Source organism: Argopecten irradians, chromosome 8, assembly GCF_041381155.1.
Source record: "Argopecten irradians isolate NY chromosome 8, Ai_NY, whole genome shotgun sequence".
Classification (NCBI taxonomy): Eukaryota; Metazoa; Mollusca; class Bivalvia; order Pectinida; family Pectinidae; genus Argopecten; species Argopecten irradians.
This window is the reverse complement of record NC_091141.1, coordinates 2652855-2676908: the sequence shown is the minus strand read 5'-3', so window position 1 is coordinate 2676908 and position 24054 is coordinate 2652855. Positions and strand designations below refer to the sequence as shown.

The following is a 24054-nucleotide window of genomic DNA, read 5'->3' as shown; positions in this document are numbered from 1 at the left end:
TCTTTTACTGGATAAGTCTAAAATTACGACGGTTTGGACTTTAATGTGTTTCATGATTCTGGAGCCTGGTATATCTGATATATCAAATATCGATCGTAACTCAGGTTTATTTACAGCGGAAATATCTTACGTAACTCCGTAAGTCGAGGTTAGATAATCCGTCATTCCCACAAATTATTGAAGGGTAGTATTGTGAGTTACATTACGATCACAAAACAACGAACAAATGTGCAGTACAAGTAAACGAAATTTTAATATTAGCGTAGTGATAGAAAATAGTTTACGAAAATTTTTACATCCAAAGCAGCCAAACAATATAACAGACAAACAGATAGAGTTAATAATACGGACCCACGCACACATAAACACATTCATATAAAAATATATATCAGACAGGTCAGGGACAGCTGTAAGTGAGAGAAATAAATCTGATGTAAACCTCATCAATAGACATAAAAAATATATAGCTATTAGATATCATACACTTAACGATACTATCACTGTACACATCTGTAACAATTCCTATCTTATTATGGATATGTATGTAACATCAGGGCTGGGTTTGTACAAATGGAAATACAAAGCTATCCGGCAAATTTACTTAACTTAATCATACTTTGTGACCTAACAACCGATATAACATTAAATATGCAGTTTTCTGCTTCAAATGAAGATTTTATTAAAGGACGTTTCATTTGACATTTTATTAATAAAAAGACAAATGTATGTACATAAATATTGCATCTCAATTAACAGATAGTCGGTCTGTTGGTCCATCATAACTATTATGTATATATAAATATCAAGATAGAATCAATATCCATCATTACTATTATGCATATGTAAATATCGAGATAGAATCAATATCCATCATAACAATTATGCATGTATAACTATCTAGATAGAAATTAAAATCAATATCCATCATAACAATTATGCATGTATAACTATCTAGATAGAAATTAAAATCAATATCCATCATAACAATAATGCATGTATCAATATCAAGATAGAAATCCATCATATGAACAAAAAGAACATTTATCAATAATTTTGATTGTGACGGCGACATCATTGTCATATATCAGAGTTAATTCCCTTCGTTTTTCTCCGCCACAAAGTGCGACACGAATGGGATATATTAGTTTAAAATTCTATTTAACAACCATAGTAATTTAAGGACGTGCCATGTTTGTTGGTGAAGGAAAGTCGGAGTAGTCGCAGAAAAAACCCCACAAACCAGCGACCAGAACCTGGGAAATGCTCCACGTAGGATTCGAACTAACGACCCTGAGAGGAAAGCCTGTCGGCGGGAATCCGTCTTAACATCAGAATGTGACGGAACACTCTGTCCTTACACCTTTATTAAACAACATAAAGGGACATAACTCTCTAGTCATCCCATTCCAGTAAATTCATTATCCAAACATGTTGGACGGGAATACAAATTATACATTTTTTCATAATTATATGGAAGGCCTACGCGGTCATAACGTTCACTTCGGTTCGATGGAATGTTAAAGTTGTCATAGCGTAGGGACCCTTTCAGTCCTTAGTTAATTAACAAACTGACATGTACAAGGTTTGGGAATCACTTGTATAATTGATTGATATGTTTCGCGGAAAATGACCTCGAGCAATGTTTCCACTTAAAGCAGCTAAGATTAACACTCATTTAATGTAATGGCTTTTGTTTTAAGTATAGATTGCAATAATTGGTTATTAATCCTTGCTGATTTGAATTAAGATATCGTTAGAGGTGGTCGATTCCGACGCCATTGTATGTAAATCAAACCTACCATTACGGACCACATGATTCCCCACGGGCACGAATCGGTATACTATAAGGCATGGTCATAAAGATATTTCAAGTTTGGAAAAGGACCTAAGGTAGTGCACTATTTTCAATGGCAAAGAAAAGAGCAAAAAGGAGAAAATACCAGAGCAGCGAACCATGGAAAAAACGACCTTAATTATAAGGCCATTTTATGTACGAATCTTTGCACACACACAAATAATACCACTCTCTCTCTCTCTAGAACACCAATGGACATCCCTCATTTAGAATGGTCAGAGTAAATACCATGACTAAACAAAGCCCTTCGATACATGGCAGTGCCTTTGCACACACGCAAATAATACCACTCTCTCTGGAACACCAATGGACATCCCTCATTTAGAACGGTCAGAGAAAATACCATGACTAAACAAAGCCTTTCGATACATGTCAGTGCCTTTGCACACACACAAATAATACCACTCTCTCTAGAACACCAATGGACATCCCTCATTTAGAATGTTCGGAGTAAATACCATGACTAAACAAAGCCTTTCGATACATGGCAGTGCCTTTGCACACACACAAATAATACCACTCTCTCTGGAACACCAATGGACATCCCTCATTTAGAATGGTCAGAGTAAATACCATGACTAAATCATGCCTTTCGATACATGGCAGTGCCTTTGCACACACACAAATAATACCACTCTCTCTGGAACACCAATGGACATCCCTCATTTAGAATGACCTAACTAAGAGTTACAGCGCCGGGTCGTTTATCCGGCGGGGTCATGTCATAGCCGAACAAAAGAAAGTCCATTTTAAAAACTTTCTGAACCTTTTGTATAGTTGCTTGTCCTACATCTTGATATGCTATAGATACGGCCGACTGTCGTTGTAGCATTTTCTCTTCCTTTCCCAATGGAAAACGTTCGATCTCCTTTATGATTAGTAGTGTGATAACATCCGGGTCAAAGGTTAACATCTTCTGAAACTCCCTCCTGGGGTAATCATTTTTTGTACTAACATATCCCTGAACTTGAAGAGTTTTCCAAACTTTTTCAAAATGGCTGACTCTGTCAGGACAGTCTGTGCGATACTTTTTGTAATCACTCAAATACGACGATACCAGTGAATATATGGTATTTTTAAGTCCCCTTTTTAAGCTAGTTTGTATGTCCTGTTTCTTAGCTTCAGAGAATTTCAGTAGCTCTAAAACGTATTTCGTGTCTTTTGTGAGAGATTCCTGTCGGCTATAGACATCATAATGTAAATTACAAGGATCACACAATTTGACTACTGGCATGTAATGTTCATTCAGTTCCACGCCTTTCAGTGCTAAATCTGTCACGTGATTTAGGAAATCTGAAAACGTGACGTCATAACCACATACTCCTCCATTCATTCTAAATGGCCCTTTCTTAAGTGCACTTTGAAGACTTCGACCAAGCTGCCCGAGAAGAAAATATTTATCGACAAAAGCGGAGTAAAGCCGAGTGTAAGGGTCCCGGGATACCATCACGGACAATGCATTCCTACTAACATTTTTAAATGTTGGTACCGCTATCTCGTTCCTACCGTGGACGGAATTTCTGTTGATATGGAATGTTTTGTCCGAGTTTTGTTGTGACTCGATAGCTAAAACAACAGTCCCCCAAAATGAGCTCCCTGTCTTTGGAGCTTTACAGCAGGTCATCCTAGCAGTTTTAGAATAGAAAAAGATCGGGCCTCGACCTCTAGTTTTAACGCTGTTGTTGAACTCTCTGGCGCACACCTCTTTAACCACTGTGGTTCTAGCCTCCAGAATCTGTGCCATCGTTAAAGTCGGCGTTGGAACAATAACTTGTTCGTGGTATCCCGTCACGCCACTGGAGGTGTTAGTGAACAGCTTTAGTCTGTTGATATGTGTGAGACGCACCTCTGCACATGGAACAGAGAAAAACATAGTTTTTTACTTAATGATTTCTAAACAGTGAATAAGACGAACAATATTCTAAATGTCTTCTTGTGATTGATCAGTAGTATAAAAACATAATTTCAAAATTTCTTAAACAGAGTATTTAACAATACGAGATTAGGTCCTGAACGAAAGCTCTAGTGAACGATTGAACAGGCTTATGACATGACAATGTATAGGTCTCCCTGAAATACTGGTGTAAAATAGTACGTGGTGCTGGCTAAAATTAAGATGAATGGACTGGTAGTGCAAACTGGATGGCAGAAGAAGCAAATGTGTACACATTCGGTCTATTAGAGTTAATTCCCTTCCTTTCACAATTGCATCGCAAAATATATATTAGAGAAATTTTCGGCAATCTTCGGAAATATTAGAACCGGAAATTTGTTTGAGATGTTGCGACTGGAGAAAATTTTTACTTTTACGGAAAGTGGCGACAGTTTCCGATTGCGTTAGAACCGACGGAGTGAAAGGAAGGGATACAACTCTGATGAACGATTTATATAAACACTGTACAATGAATATAACTAATTTATAAATAACAGGAGACATACATGTATAAAATACCTTATATATAGAGGTATTTTCATATAGTTATGCTACATTTGTATATATTGATAGAACGTCACGCTCATGTGATTATACAGACATAGCCCTAATATACAACTGTATGGTAGATGTGTTTTATTTTGGCACAATTCAACTTTAGCGGAGAACGGGTATTTGCGTTATTTTTGTGCTAAAATACAGTTTAATAAGATTTATGCTAAAATATATACGTTTATAGAGCTTTTCCCAGATACAATTAGTACTGAAAAATATTATGAATGGTTTGTGTACATTGTAAATGTCGGCCCACTGTTTATCTTTTATTACACTATGATGTGTTGTTTTTCAGAACAAAGACATGTAGTTATGTGACATTTGTTGAAAGAATATACAACATGTAGAAACATTGAAATTCAGTTCTAACAGAATAATGGCAGATACATAAAATATACAAAATTACAGTATATATATATAGATTCTTTCACAACATAAAACCTTGTTTTATATATACAGGTAACCATCTGTGCATAGCAACGGCTGTTGATTAATGAGGCAACAACAGCGATATACACGTTCATCGAATGCACCTTCTGTTCGCCATTGTTGTAATCGAACATACCAAAGCAGACTACAATCATGATAATTGTGGTAATATATTGGCTGCCGCCAACAAGTGCGTCATGATAGAGAAACCACATCAATAAATGATTAACCCGGACCATCTTTTACCATTGGAAGCACGTTGGGAATTTCCATCGATCGTATATTTCGAAACATTCAGCGCAAGAAAACCCAATGAATTACACGTATTAATAAATTAGTTATTCATAGTGCATTGCTAATTTTCCTTGTTTATTTGTCTGTAGTTCGCCATATACATTTAAAGACGTGACATTTCTGTGTGATAGAAAAAACTCTGCTGGTTGGATATTTCTTAGTTAAAAATCCTGGAAAATTATTATCTATCCTTCGCGTTTATAAAAATACACCTGATTGGGGTTAGCACAATCGGGTAGTCGTGTGCCTAGACCATTATAGTATAAGTTTCAGTGTTTTTTTTTCCATAATCAAAGGGCCATAACTCTGTAATTTAACCTTTGTTTGTTTGATTAATTAACGTCCTATTAACAGCTATTAACCCCTGTAGGAAATGACAGTCGTCCTTGTAGTTACTCTAAGGATACTTACTTTAATTGAAACTGCGACATGTATATTAATTACTAGTCTATACATGGAATATCCAGAAACTACAGCGATTGGTAAATAATAGCAGTTACCACTTTAGTACGGAACTGATGCATATAACTTGAACTTCTTGGAACAAATTTTGGCCGTGTAACCAATTCCATGAGTCTTCATCATTTGCAAATCGTTTTAAAGAAACTACATAAAACATCTGTTGTGGGCATTGCATAGGGAATGATAGAAAACTCTTTAATATGTTCCAATTTTTGCACGGGGTCTACTTCGAAGAGAAACTCAGGGATGTACGTTTTGGTGAAGACCAGTGATAAGCTGACGAGTATTTTTATTTATACGTAGAATATCTGAACACTTTGACCACTGCCATCGAGCTGCCATTGTTGTTCACGTGCTGATGTAATAATACAATATTGTCTATATATATGATCTAAATAAACTATCCCATTGACTTGATCCGACATTTATGACTGTAATGCTATATTATACAGGTTTGTTCCTCTTTCTCCCACTTTTTCGAGATGAAAGGAATAACTGCTGTCACAACATAACTGCACCTTAGTACGGTGGCTGGGAGCGGACATGAAATAAATAAAATTATTGCGTGGGAACGAAATACTATTGCGTGGGAACGAAATATTATTGCGTGGGAACGAAATACTATTGCGTGGGAACGAAATACTATTGCGTTCGAACGAAATACTATTGCGTGGGAACGAAATACTATTGCGTGGGAACGAAATACTATTGCGTTCGAACGAAATATTATTGCGTGGGAACGAAATACTATTGCGTGGGAACGAAATATTATTGCGTGGGAACGAAATACTATTGCGTGGGAGCGAAAAATTATTGCGTGGGAACGAAATACTATTGCGTGCGAACGAAATATTATTGCGTTCGAACGAAATATTATTGCGTTCGAACGAAATATTATTGCGTTCGAACGAAATAATTATTGCGTTCGAACGAAATAATTATTGCGTGCGAACGAAATAATTATTGTACGGTGGCTGGGTGCGGACATGAAATAAATAAAATTATTGCGTGGGAACGAAATATTATTGCGTTCGAACGAAATATTATTGCGTGGGAACGAAATATTATTGCGTGGGAACGAAATATTATTGCGTTCGAACGAAATATTATTGCGTGGGAACGAAATATTATTGCGTTCGAACGAAATATTATTGCGTTCGAACGAAATATTATTGCGTGGGAACGAAATACTATTGCGTGCGAACGAAATACTATTACGTGGGAACGAAATATTATTGCGTGGGAACGAAATAATTATTGCGTGCGAACGAAATAATTATTGCGTGCGAACGAAATAATTGTTGCGTGCGAACGAAATAATTATTGCGTTCAAACAAATAACTATTGAACTCATTATCATACTTGGATGATATGACAGTAATCATGCCACCGTAGTAATATGATTAAGATATGGCCTACAACTTATGAAACGGCACCTTATCTAAAAAAGATGTTTTTCCTTATTTTTAATGATTTAAAGTCTTGTTTATTGTATTATACTTATATATATATCTAATGAAATACACGTACCTATGATGGCGTACAGGGGACACTATACATGTCTATAATTGCATCTATTTTGTACGTACAGCATATATATATATAGTATCTTGTACATATGAACAACTTAGTATATAAACTTGTACTACAAGATACTACGTTGTGCGTGCGAATGTACTATATCATAATTTGTACGTACAAGATAATGTAATAATTTGTAAGATATGAAGTTGTACGTACAAGATAATAATTTGTAGGTACAAGATACTAGGTTGTATGTACATGATACAACGATGTACGTACAGACGTACAAGATAAGTGTTTGTGCATACGTACGTACAAATGTACACGATACTGTAACAATAGATACTAAAAAGATACTAAGTTAAACGTACAAGATAATAATCTGTATGGACATGATAAATAAAACTATATATTGGTCCTAACACGCTGCCTTAAATAAAAGCATTATATGTGCTTTTATATGTGCTTTTATATTACTGTGTATATGACTTTAATACATTATGCTTCAATATTTCCATTTGAATGTGTGCAATTGTGTTACAACGAAAGTTGTTTTGTATCAATACTTAGTCAACTATTTTAAAAAGTAAAACAATGAATTTACATGACTTTCTCTACAATTTTAATGCAAATCATTGAAGGCAAATACTGAAATAGAATACAAATCCAAATAATACATGCAATAAACTTTAAATTAATGGTTTCGAAGCAAAATATACTTAATAAAATATACCTTATTAAGAAGGTTTACAAAAAAACACTTTAAATGACCAATTACAAAGAATATTGATATGAAATTGCAGACGGCCACATTTGAAATAGCCAAAGGTAAACCGTTGATATTTCGTTCCCACGCAATAATTATTTCGTTCGAACGCAATAATATTTCGTTCCCACGCAATAATTATTTCGTTCGAACGCAATAATATTTCGTTCGAACGCAATAGTATTTCGTTCCCACGCAATAATATTTCGTTCGAACGCAATAGTATTTCGTTCCCACGCAATAATATTTCGTTCGAACGCAATAGTATTTCGTTCCCACGCAATAATATTTCGTTCGAACGCAATAATATTTCGTTCCCACGCAATAATTTTATTCATTTCATGTCCGCTCACAGCCACCGTATTATTGCGTTCAAACGAAATAACTATTGAACTCATTATCATACTTGGATGATATGACAGTAATCATGCCACCGTAGTAATATGATTAAGATATGGCCTACAACTTATGAAACGGCACCTTATCTAAAAAAGATGTTTTCCTTATTTTTAATGATTTAAAGTCTTGTTTATTGTATCATACTTTATATATCTAATGAAATACACGTACCTATGATGGCGTACAGGGGACACTATACATGTCTATAATTGTATCTATTTTGTACGTACAGCATATATATATATAGTATCTTGTACATATGAACAACTTAGTATATAAACTTGTACATACAAGATACTACGTTGTGCGTGCGAATGTACTATATCATAATTTGTACGTACAAGATAATGTAATAATTTGTAAGATATGAAGTTGTACGTACAAGATAATAATTTGTAGGTACAAGATACTAGGTTGTATGTACATGATACAACGATGTACGTACAGACGTACAAGATAAGTGTTTGTGCATACGTACGTACAAATGTACACGATACTGTAACAATAGATACTAAAAAGATACTAAGTTAAACGTACAAGATAATAATCTGTATGGACATGATAAATAAAAACTATATATTGGTCATAACACGCTGCCGTAAATAAAAGCATTATATGTGCTTTTATATTACTGTGTATATGACTTTAATACATTACGCTTCAATATTTCCATTTGAATGTGTGCAATTGTGTTACAACGAAAGTTGTTTTGTATCAATACTTAGTCAACTATTTTAAAAAGTAAAACAATAAATTTACATGACTTTCTCAACAATTTTAATGCAAATCATTGAAGGCAAATACTGATATAGAATACATATCAAAATAATACATGCAATAAACTTTAAACTAATGTTTCGAAGCAAAATATACTTTATAAAATATACCTTATTAAGAGGGTTTACACAAAACCACTTTAAATGACCAATTACATAGAATATTGATATGAAATTGCCGACTGCCACATTTGAAATAGCCAAAGGTAAACCGTTGATATTTCGTTCCCACGCAATAATTATTTCGTTCCCATGAAATAATTATTTCGTTCGAACGCAATAATATTTCGTTCCCACGCAATAATATTTCGTTCGAACGCAATAGTATTTCGTTCCCACGCAATAATATTTCGTTCGAACGCAATAGTATTTCGTTCCCACGCAATAATATTTCGTTCGAACGCAATAGTATTTCGTTCCCACGCAATAATATTTCGTTCGAACGCAATAATATTTCGTTCCCACGCAATAATTTTATTCATTTCATGTCCGCTCACAGCCACCGTATTATTGCGTTCAAACGAAATAACTATTGAACTCATTATCATACTTGGATGATATGACAGTAATCATGCCACCGTAGTAATATGATTAAGATATGGCCTACAACTTATGAAACGGCACCTTATCTAAAAAAGATGTTTTCCTTATTTTTAATGATTTAAAGTCTTGTTTATTGTATCATACTTTATATATCTAATGAAATACACGTACCTATGATGGCGTACAGGGGACACTATACATGTCTATAATTGTATCTATTTTGTACGTACAGCATATATATATATAGTATCTTGTACATATGAACAACTTAGTATATAAACTTGTACATACAAGATACTACGTTGTGCGTGCGAATGTACTATATCATAATTTGTACGTACAAGATAATGTAATAATTTGTAAGATATGAAGTTGTACGTACAAGATAATAATTTGTAGGTACAAGATACTAGGTTGTATGTACATGATACAACGATGTACGTACAGACGTACAAGATAAGTGTTTGTGCATACGTACGTACAAATGTACACGATACTGTAACAATAGATACTAAAAAGATACTAAGTTAAACGTACAAGATAATAATCTGTATGGACATGATAAATAAAACTATATATTGGTCCTAACACGCTGCCTTAAATAAAAGCATTATATGTGCTTTTATATGTGCTTTTATATTACTGTGTATATGACTTTAATACATTATGCTTCAATATTTCCATTTGAATGTGTGCAATTGTGTTACAACGAAAGTTGTTTTGTATCAATACTTAGTCAACTATTTTAAAAAGTAAAACAATGAATTTACATGACTTTCTCTACAATTTTAATGCAAATCATTGAAGGCAAATACTGAAATAGAATACAAATCCAAATAATACATGCAATAAACTTTAAATTAATGGTTTCGAAGCAAAATATACTTAATAAAATATACCTTATTAAGAAGGTTTACAAAAAAACACTTTAAATGACCAATTACAAAGAATATTGATATGAAATTGCAGACGGCCACATTTGAAATAGCCAAAGGTAAACCGTTGATATTTCGTTCCCACGCAATAATTATTTCGTTCGAACGCAATAATATTTCGTTCCCACGCAATAATTATTTCGTTCGAACGCAATAATATTTCGTTCGAACGCAATAGTATTTCGTTCCCACGCAATAATATTTCGTTCGAACGCAATAGTTTTTCGTTCCCACGCAATAATATTTCGTTCGAACGCAATAGTATTTCGTTCCCACGCAATAATATTTCGTTCGAACGCAATAATATTTCGTTCCCACGCAATAATTTTATTTATTTCATGTCCGCTCCCAGCCACCGTATGAAACAGCATAGTCATGACAACAGAAATGTTCCGGACCCACAAGGTTCTAAGATAACTGTGAGGTGATAGGACATGAAACAGCTTAGTCATAACAACGGAAATGTTCCGGACCCACAAGGTTCTAAGATAACAGTAAAGTGATAGGACATGAAACAGCATAGTCATGACAACAGAAATTAAAATGCAGAAAAAGAATAAGATCAGCGATAAATGGTTTCATAGAGATAAATGTTAGACGAATGTCGATTTGATGTTCTGTATTTACATATTACAACGTAAGCTGCCCTTGCCGGTAGGTTACGACTGTGACGTCATGTCTTTGAGAGCGTAACGTCATACTCCCCCCCACCCCCCACCCCTTTTTTTTTTTTTTTTTTTTTTTAGAAAACGACATTAGTTTAGGTAGACAGGTTGCCTGCCGTATTTTTTTCTTATTTCTGCTAGGCTTCGCTCCAAAAATATTAGCATTCATGAGTGCAGCCAAGCGGAGAGAATTGGTACTTAGTCAGGTAATACTATAGACTATAGTTTCGATCACAAAACAACGACGTCACAAGGATGATTTGGTATTTCAACAATAAGATTAATAATTAGTGATAGTTCGATTATGGGACAATAGGATGTAGAAATAAAGATGGAGCTGGACAATAAGAAAATGGATTAAGAATGTTTTGACAGTGCAACACTACAAGGTGCAGGAATAATCATTTTACTGTGGAGCAAGGGTTGGGAATTAGCAACAAGTTTTATGGAATCCTGAAGTACAAGATATGACAACCAGAGATGGTCCATCCTAACAGTAACACAACATTAATTCTAATCGTAGTCATGTCTCTCTAAAAAAACCATAAAAACAGAGTTCGAAAGCAGAACGCATGCTAATTAAGCAAAAATATTAATTGAAAATTAATTAAAGAGATTTCTAGAAACAATCTGTCCGACTGTTTCGTAGTTAAAACAGTGCAAACTTACTGATTGGCGAGAGAGATTTGTCCGTTAAGTTTTGTCCTGAAAATTATGACATATTCTAGTAAATCATACTATATCAATATGCATTAATTATCAGCATAACAATTCCTTGAACAATCGGTCGATTTGAAAAATAAGAACACAGGAATACTCGGGGGTAACCGAAGAAAATGGAAATGCATAACAAGAGTTCCATTGGGCCTGTATCGCTCGCATGTTCCTGACCAAGAACACAGACTAGTAATTAAAGGCTTTTGATTGGAACTTAATCTCTTCTTCCTACAGAAGAGGGATTCTTAAGATTTTTCCATATTTGCCCTATTTTCTTCTTGAGGCCCCTGGGGGACCAGGCCCATCATTTATACAAAAGTGGTTCACGTTCATCCGAGGAAGTTTCACACAAAATAAGAATTAAATCCCTTCATTCAAATTACAGTAGAAGAATTTTAAAGAAATTTCTACATTTCCCCTCATGGACCCGCCCTTCATGCCCCTGGGAGACCAGACCTTCCGTTTATACAAAATATGTTCCCTTCTACCCATGGAAGCTTTACACCAAATCGATACCAAATCCCTTTATTCATACAGAAGGATCTTAAAGGATTTGTCACATTCCCACTACTAAGTATTGGGCCTCGCCCCTCAGACTCCTAGAGGGACAGGCCCATCATTTATTCAAAATTGGTTTCCCAGCACCCAAGGATCCTTCAGACCAAATTTGGTCAACAAGTAAACGACAAGGAAGGAAACAGGGGAAAAAACCTGGATTACTTAAGGTTAGAAGACGAAAAGTTTAAGAAATTTAAAATTGGTAGAGCGTACACATGCAACTGGATTAAAATTGGTAGGGGGTACACATGCAACTGAATTAAAATTGGAAGAGCGTACATACGCAACTGGATTAAAATTGGTAGAGCGTACACATGCAACTGGATTAAAATTGGTAGGGGGTACACATGCAACTAGATTAAAATTGGTAGAGCGTACACATGCAACTGTGTAGAGGGGACCTGGGTTAGAATTGGTAGAGGGCACCTGGGTTAGAATTGGTAGAGGACACCTGGGTTCGAATTGGTAGAGGACACCTGGGTTCGAATTGGTAGAGGGCACCTAGAGTAGAATTGGTAGAGGGGACCTGGGTTAGAATTGGTACAGGGAACCTGGGTTAGAATTTGTAGAGGGGACCTAGGTTAGCATTGGTAGAGGGGACCTGTGTTAGAATTGGTAGAGGGCACCTGGGTTAGAAATGGTAGAGGGGACCTGGGTTAGAATTGGTAGAGGGGACCTTGGTTAGAATTGGTAGAGGGCACCTGGGTTAGAATTGGTAGAGGGCACCTGGGTTAGAAATGGTAGAGGGGACCTGGGTTAGAATTGGTAGAGGGGACCTGGGTTAGAATTGGTAGAGGGGACCTTGGTTAGAAATGGTAGAGGGGACCTTGGTTAGAAATGGTAGAGGGGACCTTGGTCAGAAATGGTAGAGGGGACCTGGGTTAGAATTGGTAGATGGGACCTTGGTCAGAATTGGTAGAGGGGACCTGGGTTAGAATTGGTAGAGGGCACCTGGGTTAGAAATGGTAGAGGGGACCTGGGTTAGAATTGGTAGAGGGGACCGCGGTTAGAATTGGTAGAGGGGACCTTGGTTAGAAATGGTAGAGGGGACCTGGGTTAGAAATGGTAGAGGGGACCTGGGTTAGAATTGGTAGAGGGCACCTGGGTTAGAATTGGTAGGGGGCACCTGGGTTAGAATTGGTAGAGGGCACCTGGGTTAGAATTGGTAGAGGACATAAACGTCGGTTGGCCTGAAACCACAATGAGATTATCACCTAGTCTAATAGGCAATGCTTGATACATTTGACATATCGAATAGGTTAAAAGGGCACCTGGGTTAGAATTGGTAGAGGGCACCTGGGTTAGAATTGGTAGAGGGCACCTGGGTTAGAATTGGTAGAGGGCACCTGGGTTAGAATTGGTAGAGGACACCTGGGTTAGAATTTGTAGAGGGGACCTGGGTTAGAATTGGTAGAGGGGACCCGGGTTAGAATTGGTAGAGGGCACCTGGGTTAGAATTGGTAGAGGACACCTGGGTTAGAATTGGTAGAGGACGCCTAGGTTAGACATGGTAGAGGGCACCTGGGTTAGAATTGGTAGAGGGCACCTGGGTTAGAATTGGTAGAGGGCACCTAGAGTAGAATTGGTCAGAAGATGCCATCTGGGGTAAAATTGGTCAGAAGATGCCATCTGGGTAGAATTGGTAGAGGACACCTGGGTTAGAATTGATAGAGGGAACGTGGGTTAAAATTGGTAGAGGGGACCTGGGCTAGAAAAGTTAGTTATATCCCATGAACGTGCATAACAAGTAATATACTCATACCCGGCGTATTTAGTGACATATGTAGATGAGCTGGTTCTCTAAACGTCGGTTGGCCTGAAACCACAATGAGATTATCACCTAGTCTAATAGACAATGCTTGATACATTTGACATATCGAATAGGTTAAAACCTATACCTTTGGATTTTTTTTATCGATATTGAAGTAATTTATCCATTCGTCATATACTGATTATTACTAACTTTAAAGAAGTATGGAGTATATTGAGGTGCGATGTTAAATGGCGCATTATTCATTATCACTGTACATATCTATGTATGAATAGAATATATAATTTTATATACATACATATGTATACAATTTTATATAGTTGCCAGATGCATGACAAAAGAACCAGGTACATGCATATATATATATATACAGATTATACATGACAACATATAGTCAGGTACATATATACAGATTATACATGTCATAGTCAGGTACATATATACAGATTATACATGTCAACATATAGTCAGGTACATATATACAGATTATACATGACAACATATAGTCAGGTACATATATACAGATTATACATGACAACATATAGTCAGGTACATATATACAGATTATACATGACAACATATAGTCAGGTACATATATACAGATTATACATGACAACATATAGTCAGGTACATATATACAGATTATACATGTCATAGTCAGGTACATATATACAGATTATACATGTCAACATATAGTCAGGTACATATATACAGATTATACATGACAACATATAGTCAGGTACATATATACAGATTATACATGTCATAGTCAGGTACATATATACAGATTATACATGTCATAGTCAGGTACATATATACAGATTATACATGACAACATATAGTCAGGTACATATATACAGATTATACATGTCATAGTCAGGTACATATATACAGATTATACATGTCATAGTCAGGTACATATATACATGTGATTATACATGACAACATATAGTCAGGTACATATATACAGATTATACATGTCATAGTCAGGTACATATATACAGATTATACATGTCATAGTCAGGTACATATATACAGATTATACATGTCATAGTCAGGTACATATATACAGATTATACATGTCATAGTCAGGTACATATATACAGATTATACATGTCATAGTCAGGTACATATATACAGATTATACATGACAACATGTCATAGTCAGGTACATATATACAGATTATACATGTCATAGTCAGGTACATATATACAGATTATACATGTCATAGTCAGGTACATATATACAGATTATACATGTCATAGTCAGGTACATATATACAGATTATACATGACAACATATAGTCAGGTACATATATACAGATTATACATGTCATAGTCAGGTACATATATACAGATTATACATGACAACATATAGTCAGGTACATATATACAGATTATACATGTCATAGTCAGGTACATATATACAGATTATACATGACAACATATAGTCAGGTACATATATACAGATTATACATGACAACATATAGTCAGGTACATATATACAGATTATACATGTCATAGTCAGGTACATATATACAGATTATACACAACATAGTCAGGTACATATATACAGATTATACATGTCATAGTCAGGTACATATATACAGATTATACATGACAACATATAGTCAGGTACATATATACAGATTATACATGTCATAGTCAGGTACATATATACAGATTATACATGTCATAGTCAGGTACATATATACAGATTATACATGACAACATATAGTCAGGTACATATATACAGATTATACATGTCATAGTCAGGTACATATATACAGATTATACATGACAACATATAGTCAGGTACATATATACAGATTATACATGTCATAGTCAGGTACATATATACAGATTATACATGTCATAGTCAGGTACATATATACAGATTATACATGTCATAGTACATATATACAGATTATACATATCATAGTCAGGTACATATATACAGATTATACATGACAACATATAGTCAGGTACATATATACAGATTATACATGTCATAGTCAGGTACATATATACAGATTATACATGTCAACATATAGTCAGGTACATATATACAGATTATACATGTCAACATATAGTCAGGTACATATATACAGATTATACATGTCATTAGTCAGGTACATATATACAGATTATACATGTCAACATATAGTCAGGTACATATATACAGATTATACATGACATGTCATAGTCAGGTACATATATACAGATTATACATGACAACATATAGTCAGGTACATATATACAGATTATACATGTCATAGTCAGGTACATATATACAGATTATACATGACAACATATAGTCAGGTACATATATACAGATTATACATGACAACATATAGTCAGGTACATATATACAGATTATACATGACAACATATAGTCAGGTACATATATACAGATTATACATGTCATAGTCAGGTACATATATACAGATTATACATGACAACATATAGTCAGGTACATATATACAGATTATACATGACAACATATAGTCAGGTACATATATACAGATTATACATGACATAGTCAGGTACATATATACAGATTATACATGTCATAGTCAGGTACATATATACAGATTATACATGTCAACATATAGTCAGGTACATATATACAGATTATACATGCAAATATAGTCAGGTACATATATACAGATTATACATGTCACATAGTCAGGTACATATATACAGATTATACATGTCAACATATAGTCAGGTACATATATACAGATTATACATGACAACATATAGTCAGGTACATATATACAGATTATACATGTCATATAGTCAGGTACATATATACAGATTATACATACAACATATAGTCAGGTACATATATACAGATTATACATGCACAGGTACATATAAGATCATGGTACATATATATAGATTATACATGTCAACATATAGTCAGGTACATATATACAGATTATACATGTCATAGTCAGGTACATATATACAGATTATACATGACAACATATAGTCAGGTACATATATACAGATTATACATGACAACATATAGTCAGGTACATATATACAGATTATACATGTCATAGTCAGGTACATATATACAGATTATACATGTCATAGTCAGGTACATATATACAGATTATACATGTCATAGTCATATAGTCAGGTACATATACAGAGTACATATATACAGATTATACATGTCATAGTTCAGGTACATATATACAGATTATACATGTCATAGTCAGGTACATATATACAGATTATACATGTCAACATAGTCAGGTACATATATACAGATTATACATGACAACATATAGTCAGGTACATATATACAGATTATACATGACAACATATAGTCAGGTACATATATACAGATTATACATGTCAACATATAGTCAGGTACATATATACAGATTATACATATCATGACAACATATAGTCAGGTACATATATATCAGATTATACATGACAACATATAGTCAGGTACATATAAAAATATACATGTCATAGTCAGGTACATACAGATTATACATGACAACATATAGTCAGGTACATATATACAGATTATACATGTCAACATATAGTCAGGTACATATATACAGATTATACATGACAACATATAGTCAGGTACATATATACAGATTATACATGTCAACATATAGTCAGGTACATATATACAGATTATACATGTCAACATATAGTCAGGTACATATATACAGATTATACATGTCACAATTAGTCAGGTACAGGTACAAATATTGTCAACATATATATTACATATATATAATTATACAGTCAGAGTATAGTCAGGTACATATATACAGATTATACATGACAACATATAGTCAGGTACATATATACAGATTATACATGTCAACATATAGTCAGGTACATATATACAGATTATACATGACAACATATAGTCAGGTACATATATACAGATTATACATGTCATAGTCAGGTACATATATACAGATTATACATGTCAACATATAGTCAGGTACATATATACAGATTATACATGTCAACATATAGTCAGGTACATATATACAGATTATACATGTCAACATATAGTCAGGTACATATATACAGATTATACATGACAACATATAGTCAGGTACATATATACAGATTATACATGTCAACATATAGTCAGGTACATATATACAGATTATACATGTCAACATATAGTCAGGTACATATATACAGATTATACATGTCAACATATAGTCAGGTACATATATACAGATTATACATGATTAGTCAGGTACATATATACAGATTATACATGTCAACATATAGTCAGGTACATAATATCACAGATTATACATGTCAGGTACATATATAGATACATATATACAGACATATACAGTTTACTGTCATATATAGTCAGGTACATATATACAGATTATACATGTCAACATATAGTCAGGTACATATATACAGATTATACATGTCAACATATAGTCAGGTACATATATACAGATTATACATGTCAACATATAGTCAGGTACATATATACAGATTATTACATGTCATATAGTCAGGTACATATATACAGATTATACATGTCAACATATAGTCAGGTACATATATACAGATTATACATGTCAACATATAGTCAGGTACATATATACAGATTATACATGTCAACATATAGTCAGGTACATATACAGATTATACATGATTAGTCAGGTACATATATACATCATTATACATGTCAACATAGTCAGGTACATATATACAGATTATACATGTCAACATATAGTCAGGTACATATATACAGATTATACATGTCAACATATAGTCAGGTACATATATACAGATTATACATGTCAACATATAGTCAGGTACATATATACAGATTATACATGTCAACATATAGTCAGGTACATATATACAGATTATACATGTCAACATATAGTCAGGTACATATATACAGATTATACAACATATAGTCAGGTACATATTTATACAATTATACATGTCAACATATAGTCAGGTACATATATACAGATTATACATGACAACATATAGTCAGGTACATATATACAGATTATACATGACAACATATAGTCAGGTACATATATACAGATTATACATGACAACATATAGTCAGGTACATATATACAGATTATACATGTCAACATATAGTCAGGTACATATATACAGATTATACATGTCAACATATAGTCAGGTACATATATACAGATTATACATGACAACATATAGTCAGGTACATATATACAGATTATACATGTCATAGTCAGGTACATATATACAGATTATACATGTCATAGTCAGGTACATATATACAGATTATACATGACAACATATAGTCAGGTACATATATACAGATTATACATGACAACATATAGTCAGGTACATATATACAGATTATATACAGATATACATGCATAGTCAGGTACATATATACAGATTATACATGTATAGTCAGGTACATATATACATGATTTACATGTCATAGTCAGGTACATATATACACAGATTATACATGTCAACATATAGTCAGGTACATATATACAGATTATACATGTCATAGTCAGGTACATATATACAGATTATACATGACAACATATAGTCAGGTACATATATACAGATTATACATGACAACATATAGTCAGGTACATATATACAGATTATACATGTCATAGTCAGGTACATATATACAGATTATACATGACAACATATAGTCAGGTACATATATATCATTATAAGTCAGGTACATATATACAGATTATACATGTCAGTCAGTACCATATATACAGATTATATACATGTCATAAGTCAGGTACATATATACAGATTATACATGTCAACATATAGTCAGGTACATATATACAGATTATACATGTCAACATATAGTCAGGTACATATATACAGATTATACATGTCAACATATAGTCAGGTACATATATACAGATTATACATGACAACATATAGTCAGGTACATATATACAGATTATACATGTCAACATATAGTCAGGTACATATATACAGATTATACATGTCAACATATAGTCAGGTACATATATACAGATTATACATGTCAACATATAGTCAGGTACATATATACAGATTATACATGTCAACATATAGTCAGGTACATATATACAGATTATACATGTCAACATATAGTCAGGTACATATATACAGATTATACATGTCAACATATAGTCAGGTACATATATACAGATTATACATGACAACATATAGTCAGGTACATATATACAGATTATACATGTCAACATATAGTCAGGTACATATATACAGATTATACATGTCAACATATAGTCAGGTACATATATACAGATTATACATGTCAACATATAGTCAGGTACATATATACAGATTATACATGTCAACATATAGTCAGGTACATATATACAGTTATACATGAATTCAACATATAGTCAGGTACATATATACAGATTATACATGTCATAGTCAGGTACATATATACAGATTATACATGAACAACATATAGTCAGGTACATATATACAGATTATACATGTCAACATATAGTCAGGTACATATATACAGATTATACATGACAACATATAGTCAGGTACATATATACAGATTATACATGTCATAATAGTCAGGTACATATATACAGATTATACATGAACATAGTCAGGTACAATAACAGTTATACATGACATATAGTCAGGTACATATATACAGATTATACATGTCAACATATAGTCAGGTACACATATATACAGATTATACATGTCAACATATATAGTCAGGTACATATATACAGATTATACATGTCAACATATAGTCAGGTACATATATATACATGATTATAGTCAGGTACATATTTACAGATTATAGTCAGGGTACATATATACAGATTATACATGACAACATATAGTCAGGTACATATATACAGATTATACATGTCAACATATAGTCAGGGTACATATATACAGATTATACATGACAACATATAGTCAGGTACATATATACAGATTATACATGACAACATATAGTCAGGTACATATATACAGATTATACATGTCAACATATAGTCAGGTACATATATACAGATTATACATGTCAACATATAGTCAGGTACATATATACAGATTATACATGTCAACATATAGTCAGGTACTATATATACAGATTATACATGTCAACATATCAGGTACATATATACAGATTATACATGACAACATATAGTCAGGTACATATATACAGATTATACATGTCAACATATAGTCAGGTACATATATACAGATTATACATGTCAACATATAGTCAGGTACATATATACAGATTATACATGTCAACATATAGTCAGGTACATATATAGTCAGATTATACATGTCAACATATAGTCAGGTACATATATACAGATTATACATTCACAACATATAGTCAGGTACATATATACAGATTATACATACATTATACATATAGTCAGGTACATATATACAGATTATACATGACAACATATAGTCAGGTACATATATACAGATTATACATGTCATAGTCAGGTACATATATACAGATTATACATGTCATAGTCAGGTACATATATACAGATTATACATGTCAACATATAGTCAGGTACATATATACAGATTATACATGACAACATATAGTCAGGTACATATATACAGATTATACATGACAACATATAGTCAGGTACATATATACAGATTATACATGTCATATAGTCAGGTACATATATACAGATTATACATGACAACATATAGTCAGGTACATATATACAGATTATACATGACAACATATAGTCAGGTACATATATACAGATTATACATGTAACATAGTCAGGTACATATATACAGATTATACATGACAACATATAGTCAGGTACATATATACAGATTATACATGACAACATATAGTCAGGTACATATATACAGATTATACATGTCAACATATAGTCAGGTACATATATACAGATTATACATGTCAACATATAGTCAGGTACATATATACAGATTATACATGACAACATATAGTCAGGTACATATATACAGATTATACATGTCAACATATAGTCAGGTACATATATACAGATTATACATGTCAACATATAGTCAGGTACATATATACAGATTATACATGTCATAGTCAGGTACATATATACAGATTATACATGACAACATATAGTCAGGTACATATATACAGATTATACATGTCAACATATAGTCAGGTACATATATACAGATTATACATGTCATATAGTCAGGTACATATATACAGATTATACATGACAACATATAGTCAGGTACATATATACAGATTATACATGACAACATATAGTCAGGTACATATATACAGATTATACATGTCAACATATAGTCAGGTACATATATACAGATTATACATGTCAACATATAGTCAGGTACATATATACAGATTATACATGTCAACATATAGTCAGGTACATATATACAGATTATACATGTCAACATATAGTCAGGTACATATATACAGATTATACATGTCATAGTCAGGTACATATATACAGATTATACATGTCATAGTCAGGTACATATATACAGATTATACATGTCATAGTCAGGTACATATATACAGATTATACATGTCATAGTCAGGTACATATATACAGATTATACATGTCATAGTCAGGTACATATATACAGTATTATACATGTCATAGTCAGGTACATATATACAGATTATACATGTCATAGTCAGGTACATATATACAGATTATACATGTCATAGTCAGGTACATATATACAGATTATACATGACAACATATAGTCAGGTACATATATACAGATTATACATGACAACATATAGTCAGGTACATATATACAGATTATACATGTCATAGTCAGGTACATATATACAGATTATACATGTCAACATATAGTCAGGTACATATATACAGATTATACATGTCATAGTCAGGTACATATATACAGATTATACATGTCATAGTCAGGTACATATATACAGATTATACATGTCATAGTCAGGTACATATATACAGATTATACATGTCATAGTCAGGTACATATATACAGATTATACATGTCAACATATAGTCAGGTACATATATACAGATTATACATGTCAACATATAGTCAGGTACATATATACAGATTATACATGTCATAGTCAGGTACATATAGTCAGGTACATATATACAGATTATACATGTCAACATATAGTCAGGTACATATATACAGATTATACATGTCATAGTCAGGTACATATATACAGATTATACATGACAACATATAGTCAGGTACATGCATATACGTGACATAGATACATATACTACAAAGAAAAGAGACTACATTGTATAAGAACGGCTACAAGCTTTTTAAGTCAACTAGACAACTACACACCAAGGTGGAGTACGGTCTTCTGTATTGTGTTACACGATAGTGGAACGATATTTGACCCTGAACAGTAGGGTAGAGACGACACAGTGACACACACAATTCAGATAAGGGATCATCAGTGATAGTGGAACAGTAGCTGTATAGGCTACGGGATTAAAAGTGATTTGATAATTGAACAGGGGAGGAACAACGATAATCTGTAGATGGGACAATATATAGAGCTACAGATAATCAACGATAAATATAGGCTGTTTGATCTGAGCTATGTAGCCATAATCATTACACTAGAATACAGCTAACATTATAACTGCTAGATTTCACGTCAGATTTGTCATTCTAACACGGTAGTAAGACAATTCTAATTGTCTTCGTTATGATCAAATTGGCTCTCAGAAATATCAATTCAGTGCAGAGTTCGGAAAGCTGGATGAATGTTAATTAAGCGATAGTGTTGAAACACTGATTAATTTGTTTCTCTATACGTAAACACAATATAA

General features: G+C 33.2%; 1 protein-coding gene across 10 annotated transcripts in view; it reads right to left on the bottom strand.

Annotated features, from left to right (window-relative positions):
* Window positions 1–234: 234 nt before the first annotated feature.
* Window positions 235–24054, bottom strand: part of LOC138329088 (carbohydrate sulfotransferase 10-like) — a 53611-nt gene continuing 29791 nt past the window's right edge. For 4 of the 10 annotated variants that reach the window (XM_069275825.1, XM_069275827.1, XM_069275828.1 and 1 more), the window contains one exon: window positions 235–3703. In XM_069275825.1, the coding sequence (XP_069131926.1) occupies window positions 2532–3703 (1172 nt within the window). In that variant the 3' untranslated portion in view covers window positions 235–2531. Of the gene's footprint in view, window positions 3704–11805; window positions 11842–14173; window positions 14228–24054 lie in introns of all 10 variants that reach the window. The other 6 variants (XM_069275820.1, XM_069275822.1, XM_069275821.1 and 3 more) reach the window with 3 other exon arrangements.